At 44.3% G+C, this 23,059-nt stretch overlaps 1 protein-coding gene across 1 annotated transcript; it reads left to right on the top strand.

Annotated features, from left to right (window-relative positions):
• The first annotated feature begins 4,545 nt into the window (after positions 1-4,545).
• Positions 4,546-22,423, top strand: LOC6595787 (asparagine--tRNA ligase, cytoplasmic). Its single transcript, XM_026989589.1, is given in 2 exon segments — positions 4,546-4,600; positions 21,152-22,423. Coding segments are annotated over 2 exon segments (1,320 nt in total). The 3' UTR covers positions 22,417-22,423.
• Positions 22,424-23,059: the final 636 nt, after the last annotated feature.

Here is a 23,059-nt window from a genome sequence, read left to right as displayed (position 1 = left end):
AAGGCTGAAGGAAAGCAGCCTCAGTCTCAGCCTCAGCATCAGCCAGACTCCTCGACTGCCCCCAAGGGAGTCGTCGTCGGGCTCATCGGGCTCGTCTCTGTAGTGTCCGCTCCGTTGCCTTGTGGCTGCTACCAGGCGGCAGTTGCATTTGAAAAAGAATAGACAATTGTTTGTGCCGCATAACAAGTTGAAGGCGAAGGAGAAGACGCTCTCGCACGCTGGCTAGACTTCCAACACAGACCATGATGGGGACACAGACACAAAGCACAGTGGTCTGAGACTTCAATTTAAACAAGCTTAAATCAAGTGAATATCTCAAGAGTATATGGATATGGCATAGCACATACAATATAACTATTACATCATACCCTATGTACATATGTGAAATAAGTGCCCATTTAATAGGGCTCTAAAATTATAGATTCATAACTTCAAGATTGTTTCTGGTATGGTATAACTTTTAATGGGTTTTTGTATTTAGTGTTTTTTATTTGAGTCAAATTAACAGGTAGTTTGCTTCTATGTAAAATACCATGTTTTCTTAATTGGGGGTCAGTGGGAGTGCCGGCAATGAAATAGCCCATTAGAGCCGTTCCATAACAAGTGTTTGACGTAAGCCCTTTCTCTTTCTCTTTCATAAAAAAGTCCTCAAGGATAATGCATATTTATACATTTATTAACGGCCATGTCCTTGCTTATAGGACATTACCAATTACTGTCACATTCGGGACCACTGTTCCGGGTAAACAATATAATAATGCCGACCGAAACCGAACCGAGCCGGGGAACGAAAATAGATTTGTATCGAGTGGCGGCTTCTCTGAAGCGCGCCTTGCGATTTGCAAATATTTTGTCATTGTGTGGCGAGATTTATGGAGTGGAGTAGAGTTGGAGGCAGCAACAGCAGCAGCAGCAGCGGCGGCAGCGGTGGCAGCAGCAGAGGCTGCTCGCCCCGGCGATTGTTTCCAGGAAAAACTTTTGGCACAGGCAAATATACCGCTACTCCGACTCCGACTCTGACTAGAGTCGCAGAGTGTCAGCGCCTGACTATGTGACACAATTCTCACTCACCTGACAACGACGGCGGCACCGCCGCCGCCTGCTTCCTAGGGGGGGTGCGGTGGAGTGGAGTGGAGTGGAGTGGGGCGGGTGGTACAACGACTCCAAGAGGCCGGCTTTTGGGTTCTCTCTCAGCATGTGCAATGTGTCACGGGGGCAGCACGCTCAGGCTCTGGCTCAGGCTCAGGCCCAGGCTCTGGCTCAGGCTTAGGCTCAGTCTCAGGCTCACTGCCAGTCTTCTCATGCACATACTTTATCCCAGGCTAAAAAGCTGTACAAAAATTGTTTCTCCTGCTATTTTTGCTGGTCACATTTTGTGGCCGATCAACAGATGTGCATGCCAAGTAAAAGTAGGAAAAAAATGGAATGGAACTCAAGAAAATCTCTTAAAAAAGGCACAGACGAAATCCTCACCAAAGCCGTAAGCAAAATTAGCAAAATAGTGTATACAAAGGACAGATCGCATTAAACGAAAAATCTGGCTAGAAAAATGCGAGTGCAAAAGCAGTGCATGCATATCAATCAATATTTCAATCATTTGCAACATCTTTTAAGCATATGTTAACATTTTGTTTATTTTTTCCAAGTCTCAAAAAGCCTGCCAGCCATAAATGATTTGCTACTTGCTGTTAAAAGGCTGCAATTTATTGGAAAATACCCAAAATTGAGTGAAGTAACACTTCATGGCCCAAACTTACGTAGTTAATATTTGCACGTAAGGCAAAATGAATTGAATGTGTTTTATTTTCTCGTTCCCAGCAAATCAATTTGGTATGCTCAACTTAAAGCCAACAATTAGTCAACGACTAAACACCTTTCACACCTTCCCAACGCACACACGGGCACAGCCCCACACCGACTGGCAATGTCAGACTGAGTCTTCGTCTCATTCGCATCCTCAACGTCAGACATTCAATATCATTCAGTCACAATCACGATCGGAGAGCACAAGTGAACTTCGGTGGCATTTAATGGCCAAACAAGAATCGGGCTAAGACCAGGGGCACACTGAACTGCCACAAAGTTTCAGTCACAGTCACTCCAAACAAGAGCTTGCAATAACAACAACAACAACAACAGCAGCAGCAGCCACATAGCTTCCAAGAGAAGGAAGAGGCATACGGGGCAGCAGCAGCAGAAGAAGCAGCAATGCCAAAAGCGCAGCTGGAAAACGGACAGGGAGTGTGTGTGTGTGTGTGTGCGAGAGAGTGAGAGAGCGAGAGAGGGAGAGAGACAGGGCGAAACAAAGATTTGAGCTTTAGATCAAAGCCAAATGCACCGCCACTTGCTGTTAACTCGATGGCGCTCCAAGGTACACGAGCTTGGGGATAGGATGCTATGGGATGGATACATTTTGGACCTCTGTCTAGGCCATCCCAGAGGCTCAGCCTCAGACTCAGGCAATTTTTATTTGATTTTATTTAGTTTTTTTGTGATTTTTCTGTTTTTACACGGTACTCGTGGAGTACGAGGGTATATTGTATTCGTTTATATGTATGTTACAGTGAGAATGAGCTATTTAACACTGAAGACTATAGACTGTATTAATTGGGCTAACATTTATGCATGTTACGTATCCTTCTGCCCTCCTCCCATCGACATGTCCATAAAGATAGGGGCCACTAACCAGAATTTCTAAATAACCAAAAATTAATTAATTAAATGCATTTAAAACAAAAACAAAATCAACGAAGCGCGGGTATCGTGCAGTCGGAATATCGACCTTCCTACTTGCTTGATTTCATTTTATTTTTGCTGATTTTTCCATCTGCTTCTGCCTTCTTGTGCTTCTGCTTCTGCTTCTGCGGCAGCTTGTTGGACTGTTTGCTTCGCTTTCAAAGTGTGCAAATGTTCGCGTCAGGCAATTTGCTGACGCGTTTGTTGTAATTAAATCGATGGCGATGCCCGTCTCAGGATGGAGAGGTACACGATACACGGCATCGATTTGATCGGCAGTTGGCTTTTGTCCATTCATTGTGCACCGTGCACATGAATCTTCAGCTGTCCGAGCTCTGGGGCGGTCCATCGGCCCGCGTCCGGCTAATCTGTTGGGACTCAATGCATTCGATCGTCTCGCTCGCTTGTTACTCTTGCATACAAATGACACAAATGCCTTGGCCGTCGTTTCTTTTTGTTTGTTTGTTTTGTTGGTTGGTTGGTTGGTTTGTTGGTTTGTTGGCTGGTCGGCTGGTTGGTCTCCTAGCTGCTGATCTGCTCGTTGGCTTGTATTTCTAATGCCGTCACAGGCAATCAGATTCGTTTGGCCGGAGATCTCCTGGCTGACTGGGCAGCTCCAGCTCCTGACTGAGATTTCACCTCGACGCTAATGGCGACAAACTGCCGTGGAGCGCAAAATTGTGGTCATGTGTCTTTAATTTGATGCTGTAGTTGCTGCTGCTGCTCTCGCTGCTGCTGCCGCTGCTGCTGGCCAACAGTTTATCCGTTTTGTTTGGGCACTTGATCATGATGATCTACATGCTAATCAAATCAAATCACAGCGAATCAACTCACCAATTACTCACTTGAACACCATTCGGTATCAATTCGACTAACAAATGACTTAGGCGACAAACTCGACTCTTGTAGCACACACAAAAACACACACACACACAGATAGAAAAAGAGATAGCTCGAGGTAAGAGTAAGAGTAAGAGTAACAGGAACAGGCAAAGAGCTCCGTGTAAAGTGTGGATAAGTAATGGCCTGCAAGCTGGTCATTTGTCTTCATTGGTGGCACGTAGCGGAGGCGACGCGCAGAAAGCTTAACACATGCTTTGGGGGCAATTTAATGGACATTTGTTTTGTGATCATTTAATCAACTAAAAATTTAGATTGAAATGTTCTGCCTTCGTTTCAATTTGAGGTAATTCAATCAGTTAAATGAGTCTCAAGGGTGTGATAGCTTAGCATAGCATGTACATACATACATATGTAATGTTTCCATTGAGTGCTAATCAGAACCACTGTTCCCTGGGGACACTCAAATACGGATGAGATGGGATGAGGTATTCAGGAGGACAACAGCATGACATTTGATTAGTAATTACCAAATGGAATATGCACAAAACAAATCAATTCCATATGCAAATGCTACGTTGCCTACCATCTGTATCTGTAGCCTTCAACTGTAGCATTTTTAATTTCCATTTTTCAGCAGAAAACCCATTTAAAATATCATTTGGCAAATGCCAAAAGCTAAACTGATCGAACACTCTGTACAGCAGCATGGCATGGCCAATCGACTGTCTAACTGACTAACTGCCTAACGCCTGGCAAAACATGTCATAACAAATTTATTGCGAAATAATGAACTTTATATTGTCTTGCAATGGATTACGCGTAGCAAAATGTACGTACTTCGCTTAAGGGAATAACGGAATGAGGGAATGAGGGAATGAGGAGCAGCGGCAGAGCCAATCGTTTGGTGATTGCCAATTGTTGAAAACTGCATTCAACAAGAGTCAAAAGCGAAGTCGACAAACGAAGATGGAGCAGGAGCAGGAGCGGGAGCGGGAGCGGGAAACAAGAGTCGCACTCATTGGTAATTTATGAGTTTACTTTTCACTATCCAGCACAGAAGGTCTTTTGTGATCGAGATCGAAGTCATTCGGTTGTGAATCCAGGGAGGCATTAATCAATAAATTTGTTTGCCTGCCAAGCGATGACATACCGCACAGTCAACCCTCGGGCCAGGGGTCGGGGCTGGGTTCGCGTTCGCGTTTGGGTTCGGGTTCGGGTCGGGCGAGCATTGTAAGCAGTCCCATTTAACAAAAGGACAATGTTTCCCTATAAATATTGTTGCTCAACGGCAGATCGTGCTCATTTTAGCGCCCTCATTGTTGTGACAACTTCACAGGCGAGTCGAGTCAATAGAGCGGGTGTTCCACCTCTCTCTCTCTCTCTCTCTCTCTCTCTCTCTCTGTCTTTATGTCTGTCTATGGGGCAGCTGCTCAAGTGTCCTTTGTTTCTGGTAGGTGTTGCCGTTCACATCCTTGATAGTTACTCCTCAATTTATGCCCCATTGAACAGATCAGCACTGAGAATTGTGCAATGATTTGATAACTAACCGCTGCGTTAATGGGTGCAAATGAAGCGTCCTTCCCTCCCGTTAATGGTGATTAAAAAGCGGGACAAAGGCATTTCGACACCGAAAGTTATGTACCCAACGCGATTCCCTTCTAACCTCAAACAACTTATAATAGCTCTCATTCCAAAAACGATCCCAAACGGAACCGGGACTTTTTCTAATCATGCTCTCTGAATTGGGAATCAGTTGGGAAAGGTGACCACTTCTCCCCACCACACCCAGAGCCAGAGCCAGAGCCAGACTCAGACCCAGACCACCGGGAGCAATCAAAGAGTGCGGACTGTGGACTGCGGACTAAAGTGGAGTAAGCAACTAAAACAAAACTGAATAAAATAAAGTGGAGTGGAGTGGAGTGTAGAGGAGAGGAGAGGAGAACACAGAAAAAAAAGAAATAAATTCCCGTGGCCATGCCAGACCGTACGCAAGCGCATGCCAAACATAGCACGAATGCCGACATATAAGAGGCGGCGGCGGCGGCGGCGGCGCAAAGAAGGAAAAGTGTGAAGAGCATGCGCAAATGTGAGATAAGAGAGTGTGGCGACGCTCTCGTACTCTTGCCGCTGCTGGACATACACTCGTAGACAACAAATACTGTCCAGTATGCGACCATGGGGATACCTACTACTCGGTAGTGGGATAATTCGGTGCTGTTGACAATATTATCCTATTATCTTATCATATTAGTACCTAATATGCAGAGCTTTATTTCCAGATATTAAATGTTTCTTTTTGTTTGTAAACTTGTAAACAATTAATTATAATGTTCAGTACTTATTACTTTCAGTTTCATTTTGGCACTAGTTCGGTTAGGCATACCATTGTCTGTGGCAGAAGTCTACACATCTACATCTACAATCCGAAATGGCCTTGTTATCCACCAGTAGAGGGTATAACAATTGAGTGGCGGCTGTTCAACGGGAGCCTCTGCAGTTGCAGTTTGAGTTTCAGTTCAGTTCGGTTTCAGTTTCAGAAATGGTAACAAACGATTACATCAATTTATGCGCGCCAACACTATAAAGTAATTTTCAGCTGAAAACAGTCATGGCGGGCGGGGGACGACAATATACGGGACAACACTTATGGAATGGCCAATGCCAGAGGGAAGGAGAAAGAGAGAGGGAGCAGAGCAGTCTCGATGAGCCATCGTTGTCCCCCCAATAGCTATCTGAATCTGTATCTAAATCTATCTCTATATCTTTAACTGTATCTGTATCGGTATCTGTATCTGTATCGAGTTGCCTTTTTATGAGTGCTTGTCGTAATTATTGCTGAACTTATGGCCGAGCGATAAGCGGTGAGCGGTTGCCTGTACTCGTATTAATTAAGTTGCCGCTCGGCTTTTGGCAATAACTCAACGTGTTTAGCGGCAAACAGAACATGCATTCACCTCTGGCAAAATGCTGCCAGTATATATGTATCTGTATCTGTATCTGCATCCGTACCGAATGTAGCAGCTACCTGAACATGCGACTTGCAACTGCAACTGCAACTGCAAGTTGCAACCAAATCAGATAAACAAGCTGCGCAATTGCAACAAGCGTAGTTTGCACTAATAACAACTCAATAAATAATAAAAGCAACATTCTCAATCGGCAACTCCACAAAAAAAACCACGTAAAACCAGCGACAATAAACATGCGCATCTTTATTTTATTCACTTTTTACGCCTTATTTGCCTGAGCAAATTTTCATTATTTCTCTAGAGTTTTCTTTTTGGATGCTTTTCTGCTTCCCACAGCAGGAGCGATCCCGTTTCCTTTCCCACCAGCTCGCTGTGATCGGCAGTGGTGCGAAAGCTTTAAAAATTGGACCAAAAAAATTATCGTTCCAAATTCGGAAATATTTTTATATAAATTCGGAAGGGGAGTGATTCCGAACATCTAACCATATTTTATTTAAAAAAGTTTTGGGTCTTTGGCCTATATTTTATTCAAAAAATACATGTCCAACCGCCGTATAGTTTGAACCATCACGGTCCAGCGAGGGTATTTCTTGTTGCACAGACATATTCTTATTCGTAATACCATTATTGAAAGGAGAGAAATCCCTTTCCCATGGACTCAGAGTGGTTTTTTTTTAGAGTTTGACTCTAATAATAATGATATTAAAAAGATATGTTCTTATCGGTTGTAGATGAGCACGTTCTACAAAAACGTGCTAAGGTGTTCTGCAAAGGGAAAATAAATGTAATGGTCCTCAAATATCTGACCAGTTCGCAAAAAAAATATGTTTGTAAAAAAAAGCGGAACCGGAGATTGAAAAATGTTTCGAATGTTTCCTTTATTAATTGAACAGTATAATACGTATTCTCAAATTAGTATTAGTTGTCAATATGTATATTCATTTCATTTATTGTTCTTGTCATGTGCTCCCACTGTCCCATCGTCTTGCGATTTGTTACCAGCAACATATATTCTGGCAATGGGCAATCAATGCAGATGCAGCAACATTTGTGTCCGTGTGTTGCCGGCGCAAAATTTATGCTAATATCCATTATGTCGAACATGTTATAGTTTCTTCTCTCGTTTCATACAATATACATATATATATATATATGTGTGTGTCTGTATGGACGAGTATGTATAGTGCTCTCTCCCTGTCGTTTTTGGGCCAGTGCGGGGCGTTAACATGGAAATTGCCGGTTGCCGTTCCCTGGATTGCAGTAGCGCAAGTGTTGAGCTCTTAATAGAAAAATTGGCAACAAACTGCAGATCCGACTTCGACTCCGACTCCAGCTAAAGCTCCAGCCTCAGCCCCAGCCCCAGCCGCAGCCGCAGCTCGAAACAGACTCCATCTGTCCGTAGGCGGTAGAGTCTACGCCGAGTAGGGATCTGCATGCGAGACTGGTGTAAATCAGAAGGTGTTATCGTCTGCATAAATATTGATATTGTTGGGGCGAGTGATAGCCGGCGTTGCGCTTGGAGCAGTAATTGCACGGCTCCAGACCCGAGACCGTGACTCCAGACTCCACTAGACCAGACTGCAGACTCTGGGAAAATTGGCATTGGCATTGGCATTGGCATTGGCATTGCTCCAACTCTAGCTCCATATCCCCCCTCTCCCGTGATTCTCTCCTCCTTTGCCTCACTTATCTTGCCGCTTAGGTGCGCCTAATGGCCCCATGTGTGTCTGCCTTTGGGCAACGGGTGACGCCCACTTCTCGGTGGGTTCCGATTGCCTGCGGCTCGCCTTGTGCCTAGCGCCTTGCGTTCGACAATTTAGTGATTGAGATTAGGAGGTGTAAATGCGCTTTGGAAATTAATTTGTTCGCCACAAATTAAATTTTGATTATTAAAATATCTTGCGTGTGGCTTTCGAGGTTTAAGGAAAGTACTGTAGTATTTACTATGGTTCTTTGGATACTTTGGGGATTATTCTTAAGTGAAAAGACGAAATATGCTGACTCTGGAAGATACAGAATATTGGAAGAAACAAAACATATATTCAGAAGCACTTATAGGTACAACAACTACTGCTATACAAGCCTGATCTTCCCCTGTCTAAGGCCCTACCAATCTTCAAATAACAGTAGCCATTCCATCCCCATCATAACCCATTCCCGGCATTCCCATCTCTGATCCATTAGCATAAACGTAGCATAAATGAAGACATTTTTGCGGTCAGCGGAAAAACAAGAACAATATCATCATCATCATGAGGATCATCCTAGTCGTCGTCTTCGGCATGACCAATAATGGGAAGCAGATCACAGAAGGCAGAAAGAACGAAGGAAGGCTATACCAAAATTTTCCCAGCTTTTTATTATCGCCGGGTGATCTTGTCTTGCCATTGTAATAGAGTCAGATGCAATTTTGTGTTTGTTTTTGGCTTGAATTGAATTAAATTAAAATTCAATGACAGCAGCAGAAGCAGAAGCAGGAGAAGGAGGAGCGGGAGCGGGAGCGGGAAAGAAGAGGACTGTGTGGGAGAAGGGGAGTGCACCTACGTTTTGGTTTTGTCGTGCAAATCAAAATGAAATCACGGACAAAAGAACATGCCAGTCAGACTCCAGTCCGAGAGTCAAAGATGAAGCCGCAGTTGGAGTCGAGTCGAAGCGCATTTCGGAGCAGTTCGTGACTTAAATGAACCGCAGAAAATCATTTGGCCAACACAAAACTGCACAAAAAACAGTAGCTCTCAATAGTGGCGTAGAGAGGGGCGATGCGGGGTGCAAGTGCAGGGGTGAAGAGCAGGCGCCATAGCCATGGGTAAAAACAAGATCAGTTATGGTAATGTTCATGGCACATTTTGAATACACTCTCATAGACTGGGACATGCCGGGCCACTTGTCATATGCCCGAATCCTCGACATCGAATGACAAATCCTCCAAATAAAATCGATCCAAGCGAACCAATACGAATGCGCTTCCAAGGGGACAATTTTACACTGGTAAAAATTTGGTAGACAGATATTTTGAAAAGAATCTGAAAAAGTTCAAAGAAATATTTCAATTTGAGATATTTAAACAGGCATTAATTTACCCTCCCTAAATAATGGCATCCTATAAAGATTAGAACGATTATAAAGGATTTAACGTATTTTTGTGGCTTGAAAATCTTGACTCCACTCCGAAAATAAAAAGCACAAAGCCTTACCAGCAATCGCTTTGCTGGTAAACTGGTAACCTTTTAAACTTTTTTATATAATATAGCGAGATACCTAATAGTATTAATAAACAGCCAAAGGAAAACATCATAGAAAATATCATGATTTAAATTATTTTTGTTTAAGAGAATTAATTATAAATTACAATGTGTGGTAAAGCCAAAGCGACAAAGGCCTTCAGGCTAATTAATTTAATTGATTTAATTAATTTGGGAATTAAACTGGGAATATTCATAAAATGTAATAATTAAAATTCTGCTTGTTATACTTTAATAGACTGGTTTACAAATTTCCATATATAACTCGATTTTTCACAGTGTAACAATCCTCACACATGGCGGCAAAAATTAAAAGCCTTTCTTTGGCGCACAAGGGAAAAACTCGTCGAAAAATTATAAATTTAGGGGGAATGTCAACGTTATCGCCAGGCTCATATCTACTGGGAGGCATCAGCAGCATCCGAGGCTTGGCCTGTCCCCTGCTCACCATCCATAGCCATCGGTACCCGTACCCGTACCCGTACCCGTACCCGTACCCACAGAAGGCATTTTGCATGGCCAGCGCTTCGGATGGGAGCTGAGCCTGAGCCGAGCTGACGATCAATGGCCAGCCATTTGGTAGGTGTTTCAGGCCAGCCAACAAGTCACCCGACTACCGATTCCCAAACCCAAATACAGCCAAACCAAACCAAGCCAAAGTAGCCGAGTCGAGTCACCAGCCCCAGCCAGGCACCAATCGCCGGTTGTTGTACGTTGCACGTTGCAGTTGCAAGTTGCAGTCGCTGCTGGCGTCGCAGTCGCCGCTCGGGAGGCAAATTAAACTGTCGAAACTATTTCATGTCCAATGCGCGATTTGGCAAACAATTTGTGACATTTGAATGGCCGTTCAATGACAATTGTGGCTGCCTCTTAGCCAAGTCCTCCCCTGACTCGCTTCTCTCTGCGTTGTTCTGTTATTGATTCCATTCCCAGTTCTCAGTTCTTTGCGTCGGCATCGCTCACAAGATGCTATTTGGGATTGGGATTGGGACTGGGGCTGGGGCTGGGTTGGGTTGTATTCCATTCGGTGTGGTTAGACTCGGATTGGTTCGCATTTGAAGATGGTGGGAAATGAAATCAGTGCCGTGCCAGAACATTACGAGTATTTTCTGGGGTTAATGTGTGAGAATACTTTCAAATACCGCAAGGCTTCAAAAAAGAAGGCTAATGCGGGAAGGCTTCTCTGTTTTTTTTTGAATTTCCAATGGGGCTAAGGCATGGGTGATGTTTGCGGAGAGGTTTCACTGATTGAGACGATATGCTAGTGCCATTTTGCATTGTTAACTAAAGATGTACAGTGCAAAAAGTTGAATACTTTTCGAAAATTTATTAAATAGACACAGATCTTATTTGAAAATTGTTAAGGCAGTCAGAAATGTGGAACTGAAGACATAAGTATATGTGTTCATCATATAGTATAGAGTTGTTAATGGACTTTCTTGGGGAGTCTTCTACAAAAGAAGAAAACTTTTTATATAAATTTGTGTCAGAATATAACATTAGGCTTATGCACAATTCTTATTCATGCGAGTATTGATGAAACTGTGTTGGCTCTTTCCCCACACATTTTCGGAGCAATTACTTTTATTGCTGAGATTACTGGAACTGCCTACTGGCTACTGCTCTGGCAGGCGATCCATTAGCTGCTGAACTGTTTCAGCACTGTTTCAGGAAGGAGGGGATGGGGCTCTGGGAATGAGGGACTCACTCGGCTACCGGTGGGGGCCTATGTAAACAAGCCGCTAATGCCTCGGTTCGCGTTGCAGTCTAAAGTGCGTGCATTGGCGCAATGTGCAACATGAGTTTTGCATTTGGCAGAGAGCCACCTCAGAGCCCCGTACCCGTACGCTAGCCCCTTCCCCAAGACACCATTTAAATGAGCGCAAATTAAATGCGGGTCGGCAAAATGTTGCACAAACAAAATTAGCGCACACAAAAAAATTGCACACAGAATTGGGAAGACGAAGACGAAGAGGAAGAGGAAGAGCAAAGGAGAGCCCCGCGTGTGTGTAGTGGCAAGCAAATTATGCTGGCATTGACACGGCAGAGACCACAGACCAGAAGCCAGAGACGAGAGACGAGGCCGGGCCAAAAGCTTCCAGACCCCAACAGCGCCCCAACAGCTGCTTCCACAGATTCTGCTGCTTCTACATCAGCTCCTGAGATGAGGTTCGATGCGAGCGGAGCGACCAATAAAAACGCGCATTAGAAAGGTAGCAATTGCCTGGTCAAGATTAAAAACCAGAACGTGAGACATTTTACACTCCATGGGGGGCAGGGGTGACAGTTGGGGAAACCAGCATGAAAGCCCCAACCAGTACTAGAAATCGGTGAGTGTCTATTGTCTTGTGATCACTGATCAGTTCTGTGGAAATACGTAGCTTCTAATAAACTTGGGAAGGTAGAAAACAAAAGAATTTGTTAAATATATTCACTTTAGGTACTACTTGAAAGCTTTCTTAGGTAGAACTGTGGCTGTTTTTTGGAATAACTTATTATGTTTAGTAGTCCAAAAGGTACTTGCCTCCACTCCAGATTAATATCCCATATCCCTGGAGGATGCAACGTAAGGTACAAAGTTCCAGTGATTTCCGTGAAGCCAATTTACGACAAGGATCGGAAGATATAAGGAATAAAACATCATTTTATGATCGGTGCAGTAAAAGCCGAGCTTAGGCTCAAGATGTCATCGATTTCCTCATAGCAATAATCAAAACTACTTTAAAATTGATTTCCAGAACGTAACATTGAATATTTCGTTTGGTAAAAACTGTTTCCCATGGTCTTCAGATCAGAGCCGGCAGAAACGACGATTACGAGCACTGGTATTCTTTCGCTTTAGCTGCCATTGACTGTCAATATGGCTGGCCATTTATGAGAATTGTAGCAGTCGCATTTGTGCTCCATATTAAGGATTATTATTCATTCCCCAAAAGCGGCAGACAATTGGCCCTGATTACGACTGGGCGATAGACTAAACTGTCAATGGATGGCTGGATGGCTGGATGGCTGGGGGGATTCCAAATTAGTGCAACATTGAGTCCAGTGCGGGCACTCGTATTAGTCGGGCTGAATGTCAAAGTGGAAGCAGACAAAATGCATGTACCAGCGCCTTCCACGGGATCTTGGCATCTCCGCCGCAACAAAGTTAATGCACTTTTCAAATTTGTTTACTCCGTTCGTTTGTTCGTTTGTTCGTTTGTTGGTTGGTTTTTAATTAACGCTTTCGCAACAAACTTGCCATTAGCCAGATTTTACAGCCTGCGATTCTCTTTTTGCAACGCCCGCATTACAACTAACCCGCAGAAAGAGACGCAAATAGAGCGCGAGGCGCGAGCCGATCGGCCAGAGCGGGAGAGCAGCAGAGCATCAGAGTAGCAGAGTTTGTTGCTGGAATTTTTAGTAGTAGTAAAAATTGTTAAATAGTCTGCGGCGGCAGAGGTGGGCCGCCTTGAAAAACAGAAGAAGAAAACTAAACAGAAACCAAATTGGAAACTAGCACTACTGATGACTCGACCGAGTGGTACCCTTTAAACAGAAGCAGTACCACCGCAGATTGATGGAATGATGATGATACCACATTCAAGTATTACAACTTATCAATGTTCTCTAACAGATTGTTTTTACGGTTCTTGAATATATAAGCCAGAAAAGTTATATACCCTCTCATAGAAGGTATAGATAACTGCATAGATGCTCAAAAGTGAAACCACTTTGGCATCATTACCAGTCGCTCGTACGCCCCGCCCCCTCTCTCCATTGCCATGGATTTCGGTTTGTTTCGGGTCTCTCCCGAATCGCTAATCATCCCCAGCTACAGCCAGCACCCGCCAGCTGATGAAGTGCCATTTTAGCATACATTGTTGGGGAGCTCCGAATCTGCTTTGTAGGTGAACTCCGGCTATTTTTTTTTCTCTCGGATACCATATGCCAAATTCATTGCCGTTTTGTCTACTAGCAACAGGTTTACCATCTATAACCATCCATCTATTCGTCCATCCTTCCCACCGACCAACCATATCCATATCCATATCCATTTCCATATCCATATCCAACCATCCACCGTTGTCGGCTGCTTATTAGCAAACATTGATTTATGCCTCGCTTCCCAAGTAATTGCTCAACGTTTCTTTGGGTCCGTAATATGATGGATTTTAACTCGATTTATTTGAGATCACTAATGAGCCATTGATGAATATGGGAAATATGGGAATATGGGAAGGGATTTCAAACATTAATTTGCTGCTCATTTCGGAAGATTGGTTTGGGAGGGGGAGGGGCATTCTTGTATTGATGTATACGAGTAGTTTTTCAATTTGTTTCTCGTCGATATATTGTATCGATGTATTCTTATGGCATTCGCATAGAATAGCTGACTCCTTCATGGCTTTTCCAATATTATTTAGCGCCTGATCTGCCCCCTCCCATCGGATCGTCCCCAGAGCACATCTGCGAGTCAACTTTTGGCACAAATATTTGAGATGGCCGCAAAGTGAACCTCATTGGGCTTCGCAGCGTCGGCGGCGGCGGCTTTGGAGAGGCTTTAGAGGTTGACAAAGTCGTGTTCAGTGGTCCAGAGTCCAGGCATGGCAGAGTTCCGCATTGAACTGCAGCCTGCAAGATTGCTTGGCCTGAGACCAATCGAACTATGCCGGTATGGGGTATGGGGTATGGTATGGGGTATGGGGTATGCTGTATGGTGTATGGTGTAGCTGTGGTGGAGCTGGAGGATTGGGATGCGAATTGCAATCGAGACAAATGTGCAAAAACATTTTAATGAATTAAAACGCTGAAGATGGCAGAATACAGCTATAAATATTTACCTTATATTAAAAGCGATTAAGCCAATGAGACAGTCTAGTAATTTGAAGCTCTGCGATGCCCAGAGGTATGTATGGGAGTAATGATTTCACTAGCATTGAGCAATTAACTTTACTGGCACTGGGACTGGAATTAAATAATTAAGAATTGATTGATTAAATCAGCCATGAGAAATATTTATTTCCCTTAAAGAGGAAATTGAAAATTCCAATTCTTTTGGGACTCATCTTGCCTCCATAGACATTGTATGTTGTATGTGTTTAATGTTCCGATTAGTTTGTCGGAGATCTCGCTAATAAGCCAATCTGTCGAGCAATCAAATGTCAATACATTGAACATAAAGTTCCCGGATCGGGGATGGGGGATGGAACAATATAGGAGCCATTTATTACTCCTAATAGACCGACTTGGACCACGCTAGACTAATCCGACCATGTGCAGCCCTCTCCTGCTCTGTTTGCTCAGCGACAAACGACGAATGGTCGGATAAAATATTTGGTGCCATTCGACGGCCGATGGCCGATGGACGATGGCCGATGGCCGATGGCCGTGAACATGAACAAAGCCACATCGTAAACTTAGTAGTCGGCCTGGCAAATCCAAATCCAAATCCCAGGCTACACCGAGTGAGGTGCGTACACAAGAGGTGGCAGCGTGAGTGGATTCCAATCAGGCACGAGACAATATTATTTAGGGATTCCTATTGCGGTTAAATTATGCCAAATAAGAGACTTATTAGGTACTGTGTAATACGGAAATGAATATATGATAGCTAATTACTCATAATTCAGAAATAATCTGAGATTAAAGGTAATCAGAAAAGGTAAGAAGACGACCACTCTATAGGATACTCTAGACTATCGCCAGGTGCGTTCGTGAGATCATCAATTTCAGTTATAGAGGCGACTCCATCACGCTCTCATCTCCCTCTTGGTGTTAAACAAGCTAAAAACTCCAGGAGAGTGCAACAGAACAGAGACGAGGAGCTGGCAGCTCCTTTGCATAGTGCGAAGAGCAATGCAAGGGATTCAAAAAATTCCCAGGCGTATGCTGGTGCACTGGTGCACTGCCCCACAGCACATCGCGAGATGGCCATCTAATAAATTCAACTAATTAATGGCGAGTATGAGAGCATGAGATTGAGCCACAGGCTGCCTGGGCATGGGGCATGGGGCATGGGGTATGGGGCATGGGGCATGGGACGGTGCTGCGCAGCGCAGAGTGCGGCGCGAACTGCACATTAGCAAAATCTACATGATATTGAGATGCCACAAGGTGCAAGGAGATCTGCCCCGGACGCTGCCGATCCGCTGACTGGATCGCACACCTGAACCTCATTATGGTCAAGAGAGGAGCTGGCTGGTTGGCTGGCTGTATGGCTGTCTGGCTGTCTGGTTGGCTGGCTGCTGTCGGCAATGGCCTTAGATACAGATTTCTTATCATTAATTAAACTCAAGCATGTTAGCTACCGTGTTCAAAGATATAAGGCGCTCTGGGCACGGCCACGGATCAAGGAGCCAGATCGGACATCTTTCAACTGGCCGCTAGGGATGGGGTCGGGCCTGGGGGCGGCATCCATCGATGGAGTCGAGGCGGCACACGTCCTATCGCTGGCACGCAATCGTCTTGGTTTGTGTGGCATGCCACTCCCTCACTGTGCCCCATTCCTGCCATCCTATCTGCACGTTGAAGGTGTCAGGTCAGCCGAAGGCATGGGGCAAACATTGGGAGCAACTTCATTTGAGGAGGAATGAGCGTATCCGTTGTTATGTATCTTCTGATATGAGAGCTATTTAAGGAGTTTCATTCAAGCCTGAAATCAATAGATACTGCTTCCTTCAAGTCTGTTACAGAGCAACATTATTACACTCGAAGAGTTTACCCAGAAGGAAGCGATTCCAACGCTTAGGTTAGAATCAAGCGCCAATTCGGTATAGCCATGTCTGTCTGTCCGTCTTGATGAACGCCAAGATCACAGAGATACAAATGTTGTATCCAGACTTCTGTGATATCACACGGTTACATTCCTGAGTACCAGATATAAAAGTACAGCCGCGGCCCTTGCCGCGGCTCAAAACGTTTGTGTTTACTATTATTACAATAAACTAAAACCAAAGATAATTTAAAGATCGCCACATGGTTAGTAGTGCTCTTCTCTATTATTGGGAGCTATACAAAATTAATAGAACAAATAAGTCTCATGTGGGAATCATTCTAAAAATACGCTAAAAGGATTTGCGTTAATATACTCAACTTTTTTGATGTAAGTAATACAAACTAGAGTTTAATCTAAATTGTAGCGAATGTTGTAGCATTATTCCAAGGAAAATGTATTTATTAACTCAAGCTGGAGACAGCTTTGCTTTGACACATAATTCTCAAACAGGAAAGGTATCCTCTCTATGTTATTAAATGCAACAAATTTTTTATACTTATACCTCCTGGCTATCCCCCCCACCGAACACCAATACCAATACCAATACCAATTCCAATTCCAATGGCAGCTAACTTATTTAACGAGTATAGGTATGTACGTTTCTGTTTGCAGCGCCTTGCCAAAAAATGATTCCCCCAGGCAGAAACTCTCCCCACTGATGGCAGCGCAGCACAGCTCGTCTCGTCTCATCTCGCCTGGCGTTGTCAACAATGTAATTTATCAGGCAAGCGACATAATTACCTGCCACTTATGGCCATAAAAAAACGACAGAAAGAAAGACGGAGGAGGCTCAGAGAGTCAGAGAGCCAAAGAGCCAAAGAGCCAAAGAGCCAGAGAGTCAGAGTGGGGGATGCCGGGGAAACTCGAAGTGGAAGTGGAGCCTAGGTAGGTGCATTCAAATGCCGTCCGCAGACCAGCGACGAACCGAGGCTGGTGCTGAAGGATTTATGTTCTTACAAAACGCTCCAAGGCGCTTAACAAGTGGGTCCCAGCCGCCAGCCGCCAGGCGACGACGATCGGCCGACCAGCGACCAGGCCATAGATTGATCGTCTTCGTGATGGGGAGTGGAGGGGCACCGGGGTAGATGAGACGTGGACAGGGCAGGGCAGGGCAGGGCGCATGGGGCGTATGTGCAATGAAAATTCCCGCCATTTGGTAGCCGCCGTTTAGCGCCTGCCTCTCCTTTGGCCATCTCGCCCTCCCTTCTTCGCTGCAACTGATTTCCCACTACCGGCGGCTCTTTCACTTTGATCTCAGTCTCCCTGGAAGCTGTGAAGGAGCTTCGTGTCTGCCTCAAGCTCCAAGCTGTTGAAAGCCCAGGCTGAAAGCGTTGACAAGTCACATGAGCATTGTGATCCGGCCAGAGATTTAACATATTGGCCAACGCTTTCTTATTGACTATAGCTATAGCCCTAGGAGCGCGGCTCGGGGGTATCCCCCGCTGACAGGCGTAAATTGGTGACAAATGGTGGGGCATATTCAATGGAAATTAGTTATATGCTTCTTCTAATTACTGATGATTGATTGTAATCGGACGTTACATTACTATTCGATTTCTTCTGCTCAAGAAAAAGTATGCTAGATTCCGTTCGATGGTCTCTAAAAGATGATGCAAATTATATGCCTTCAGCATTAATCATAATACTAGTATATATGTACCTTTAGTAGAACGTTTTTTTTTTTCATTCATTCTCGATTGTAAATTTTTGTGGCAAAGCCAGTAGATTTCCCTGCCAAATTCTTCACGGATTCCACATCCATATATGTAAAGCAGATTGGTGCTGCTGCTGCCTCTACCTCGGCTCCACTCCCTCGGAGGCATCGAAAGAGTACCACAACACGAGGGAACAATAACAGAGAGACTTCTGTTGACCCCGCCACGTGAACCCACCTGCTTGGGGCTTATCATTTGCCGTTAGAGGATGCTCGGCCCAGCTCGAGTCCGGACTTCTTAAAGCACAGAAATCGCCAGACAAATTCATATTTTATTGCCTCGGACCATGACCGGGCTGAGGCATTAACAAACAATGCCACAGCAGCCCCAACTGCCCCAACAGCCCCAACAGCCACAACAGCAACAACAACAGACAAGAAGATCAATGGAAAAGCAAATATTTTCACTCCATGGCTGCAACTTCGGCTGGAAAAGCGGCTCCTGGTTGCCTAATCTGAATCCAGCTTCTGCTTGTTTTGGCCATTGTTTTTGCCGCTGTTGCTGCTTTTTTCCTTTTGCCAAATTGCATTTTGAACATAATTTTCATATGTCGGTCTGGCAGTTATAATCACGTTCACAGCTCGTTAGCCGAATGCGAATACAAATAAAATTACCGAAAACAAAACCCGAAATCCAGCCACAACCCACCTGTGGCTGCAGGAGTCTGTGGCTCCTCGTGGTCTTCTCTACCACTACCTAGTGCCTACTGCCTGTTTGGCCATAATTGTCGGGGGCCAGCATATTGTACATACTCGCAGAAGAGAAGAGAAGAGCCGGCTTGGCGGCCATCACCATATTGACCATTAGGCGGGCCGAGAGTGCGTTTTGCATTTTGTGCATCTTCATCGATTTCACCATTTGGCGCGCGGTGCATAATTGGCCAGGCCGAGACCGAGACCTGGCCGAAACCAAGACAGAGTCAGAGACCGAGACCACGACCACGACCAGGACCAGGCCCAGGCAACGGAACGTTTTTTTCTGTTCGCTGATGATTACCGATATTGCAGGCAATGAAAAATGCGTTGGGTGCGTGGAAAAGTTTTCTATTTTCAGTTTTCTTCCACCCAAAATCTGGTGGTAGCTTGAAGCTGAAGTTAAAAAATCCTCCCCACCCCCCATTCCGCTTGATTTCATTCCAGACAAGCTGAAAATGGCAAGTCCACAAAATAAACCTTTGAAATTCCAAAGGAATTCTAAAAGATTTATTCAAATTAATTGCAATTGATCCTTAGTAATAAGTTGTTACGAGTATTGTTCCGCGAACGAATGTTCTTTGAATGAACTATTTTTTATTGAAATTTCCCCATTTTCCCCCGGGCGGAGGACCATGCTCTGAATATGTTTAGACTTTTTGGTTTGTTTGAAGTTATTTATTTGGTTGCCATGCTGTTACTGTGTGTAGAAGATTTTTCCAAAGCGATATGTATCTTATTCTAATTTTTACAATCTGTAGGTACTATATCAGTGTGTTTATATGCTTTTTATATGCTTTTATATGGTTTTAGCTTGCGATGAAGTCTTTTTGCTGGTACATTTGGATGTAAGCGAAGTTGATTGATACATATATGTATATCTAAGCTTGAGTATAAGGGAATGAACAATACCCCCTTCCGTCTTTTCAAATATACATACATATGTACGCATAAGTATTTCGTTCATGTGTGTTATTGCTGCAGTGCCATTCATTTATAGTCCATAACGCCATAATGTACATATGTCCAAATGTATGCTTTTGTATATGAGGACTTTCTTTTGAAGAAAGATAGTTTTTTATTGGAGTTCAGGAGCCAATTAATTTTGAATGCCTTGATTTTTAAAGATTTTATGGTTTGAAGGATGTTACTATGGAAGTCTGGTGAGTCTTTTGTCGGGTGATAATACCAGATACATAAAGACAGTATCTTGCTCTTACTATGTATATAATGTTGCATGTATGAAGATTCCTCGCCATGTGGCTTTACGAAGGGTCTAAGTAACAGTGAGACATTTGTTTTAGGCTGTAACGTGTAAAACTAAGAAAACCCTGCATGGGTTTTTCTAGTTAAGGATTTAATAAAATCTTGTATAATTACAAATTTTGTTTGACTTTCAGGCAGGACTGAAAGTAAGCTGTCAAAGATGGCATATAGTTGAGGGTTGAGCATATTTTCCATTTTCGAGAGCAGTCCCGCCTCCCAAACTCTATCAAATGCTTTTTCGATGTTTAGAAACGCAGCCACAGTGAACGCTTTACCGGGAAAGCTGCTAAGAAAACAGTTTGTGACACGGTGAAGTTGCTCAGGATTTTCATGGCCTAGTCAGAATCCAAACTGAAATGTTGGGATAGCCTCCTTGATTTTAGGAGATTTGAGGATTTTTCGCTATAAAGAGGTATCCAAAAATATCTATAGTTTCATGTAAAGAAAACAATAAATTAATTAATTGATTTATTATACATATATTAAATTAACATAATTTTAAACTCCGCGCCATAAACTTCCACCCCGACCCAACTATCTGGCAACACTGCAAAAACGTTAGCAAGTCAGGTAAATTAATGTAGAATAGCAACAGAGGACGCTGCCTGGCCAGTCGTCTCTGTGTAGTTGACATGTAGATTGAACATTTGAACATTAAAATAATTGATCTTAATTGATAATGTTAAAGTTACGGTTATTATTCAGCGGCTGGCCCGAACAGTATGGTTAGTGGTACAATATAGAAGAACATATATGTATATACTGTATGGTGGTTAGTGATTGTACACATTATTGCCAGCATTATCGATAAGTATAGTTATTGATGTACAAATCAGCTAACATAATCGGGGAAAGTACCGATAGATAAGGAAGTAGGGCATCTGAAATTTGGCTGATGAAATTTTGCAATGCCTATTGCGTGAATATTGAGTCGTTATCTTTGGCTGGGTGCACCGACTGCGGCGGCAGGGCAAGGCGCTGATGTTCCTGACCCTAAGGGATGGCACCGGCTTCCTGCAATGTGTGCTCACTGATTTGCTGTGCCAAACGTACCAAGGCCTGGTTCTGAGTACCGAGAGTTCCGTGGTACTCTATGGCATACTGAAAGCGGTGCCTTCGGGGAAGATCGCACCCGGTGGCCATGAGCTGCATGTGGACTACTGGGAGCTGATTGGTCTGGCTCCTCCAGGTGGAGCCGATGCAATTCTCAACGAGGAGGCTCTTCCCGACGTGCAGCTGGACAACAGGCACATTATGATTCGGGGCGAGAACACCTCCAAGGTGCTCAAGATGCGATCCGTCGTGATGCAAGCCTTCCGTGACCACTACTTTGATCGCGGATACAACGAGGTGACGCCTCCCACACTGGTACAGACACAAGTAGAGGGCGGCTCCACTCTTTTCAAGATGCAGTTCTTTGGCGAGGAGGCCTTCCTCACCCAGAGCTCGCAGCTGTACTTGGAAACCTGTCTGCCCGCCCTGGGCGATGTCTTCACTATTGCCCAGAGCTATCGGGCCGAGCAGAGTCGCACGCGCCGACACTTGGCGGAGTACACCCACGTTGAGGCAGAGTGTCCATTCATTAGCTACGACGATCTGTTAGATCGCCTCGAGGACTTGGTCTGCGATGTTGTGGATCGGGTGCTGAAGTTGCCATATGGCCACCTGGTCATGGAGCTCAACCCGGATTTCAAAGCACCGAAGAAGCCATTCCGTCGCATGGACTACGCGGCCGCTATCTAATGGCTGAAGAAAAACAACGTGACCAAAGATGATGGCACCTTCTACGAGTTTGGCGAGGACATACCCGAGGCCCCCGAGCGCAAGATGACCGACACTATCAACGAACCCATTCTACTCTGTCGCTTCCCCGTGGCCATCAAATCATTCTACATGTCCCGCTGCCCGGAGGACAAGCGGCTTACCGAGAGTGTGGATGTCATGCTGCCAAACGTGGGTGAGATTGTCGGCGGCTCGATGAGGATTTGGGACAGCGAGGAATTGTTGAACGGCTATAAGCGTGAGGGCATCGATCCGACTCCCTACTATTGGTACACCGATCAAAGGATCTACGGAACAATACCTCATGGCGGCTGTGGTCTTGGCCTGGAGCGTTTCCTCTTCTGGCTTCTTAACCGCTATCACATTCGGGAGGTGTGTCTTTATCCACGCTTCCTCGACAGATGCAGGCCCTAGTTCCGAAAATGCATATATGTATGCATCATCGCAATTCAGTGAACATACATATTTATACATCAACACACATTTGTATATAATGTACATATGTACATATGTATGTATATATCTGTATAAGCAGAAATCGAATTAATTGCATGAATATTAATTGGGTTTCAAAGCAGCTTGGATAACAAATAAATTAATTAAAGGAAATAGGGTATACAAATGTCCAAACTCCGTAAATATGTATTTGAAATGTAGCAAATGAGTAAATACCGTATAGTTACATATAGATTCTTGTAGACCTTTAACCCATTGTCGAAAATAACTAAACTTGAAGAATCTTAGCACTGTTGAGATAACAAATGTCTTGGCAAGGTATGGACAACAGGTAAGAGCAGCCAAGGAAAATGGCTAGCCTCCTATGAACCTCACCTCGGTTTTTGGTTTTCATGGTATTTGAGGCAAAAGGGGTGGATCTTACCTTGCATGCGTTCCATTTTCTGTGCTGTTTTACCTGTTGTCCATACCCGAATTTTCCTCAGAACTTTCCCAGCGGCGAAATTCCTCCATAGTATGTTAGGAAAGAAGGTGGATTTTATCTAGTATTCGTTGCACATACCGGACCGTTTTGCCTACTGTCCATACCCTCTCTTCAACC

This window comes from Drosophila persimilis, unplaced genomic scaffold, assembly GCF_003286085.1.
Source record: "Drosophila persimilis strain 14011-0111.01,24,50 unplaced genomic scaffold, DperRS2 tig00000431-arrow-pilon, whole genome shotgun sequence".
Lineage (NCBI taxonomy): Eukaryota > Metazoa > Arthropoda > Insecta > Diptera > Drosophilidae > Drosophila > Drosophila persimilis.
Note: the sequence above shows the minus strand (reverse complement) of the source record. Positions and strands in the feature narration are given on the sequence as shown.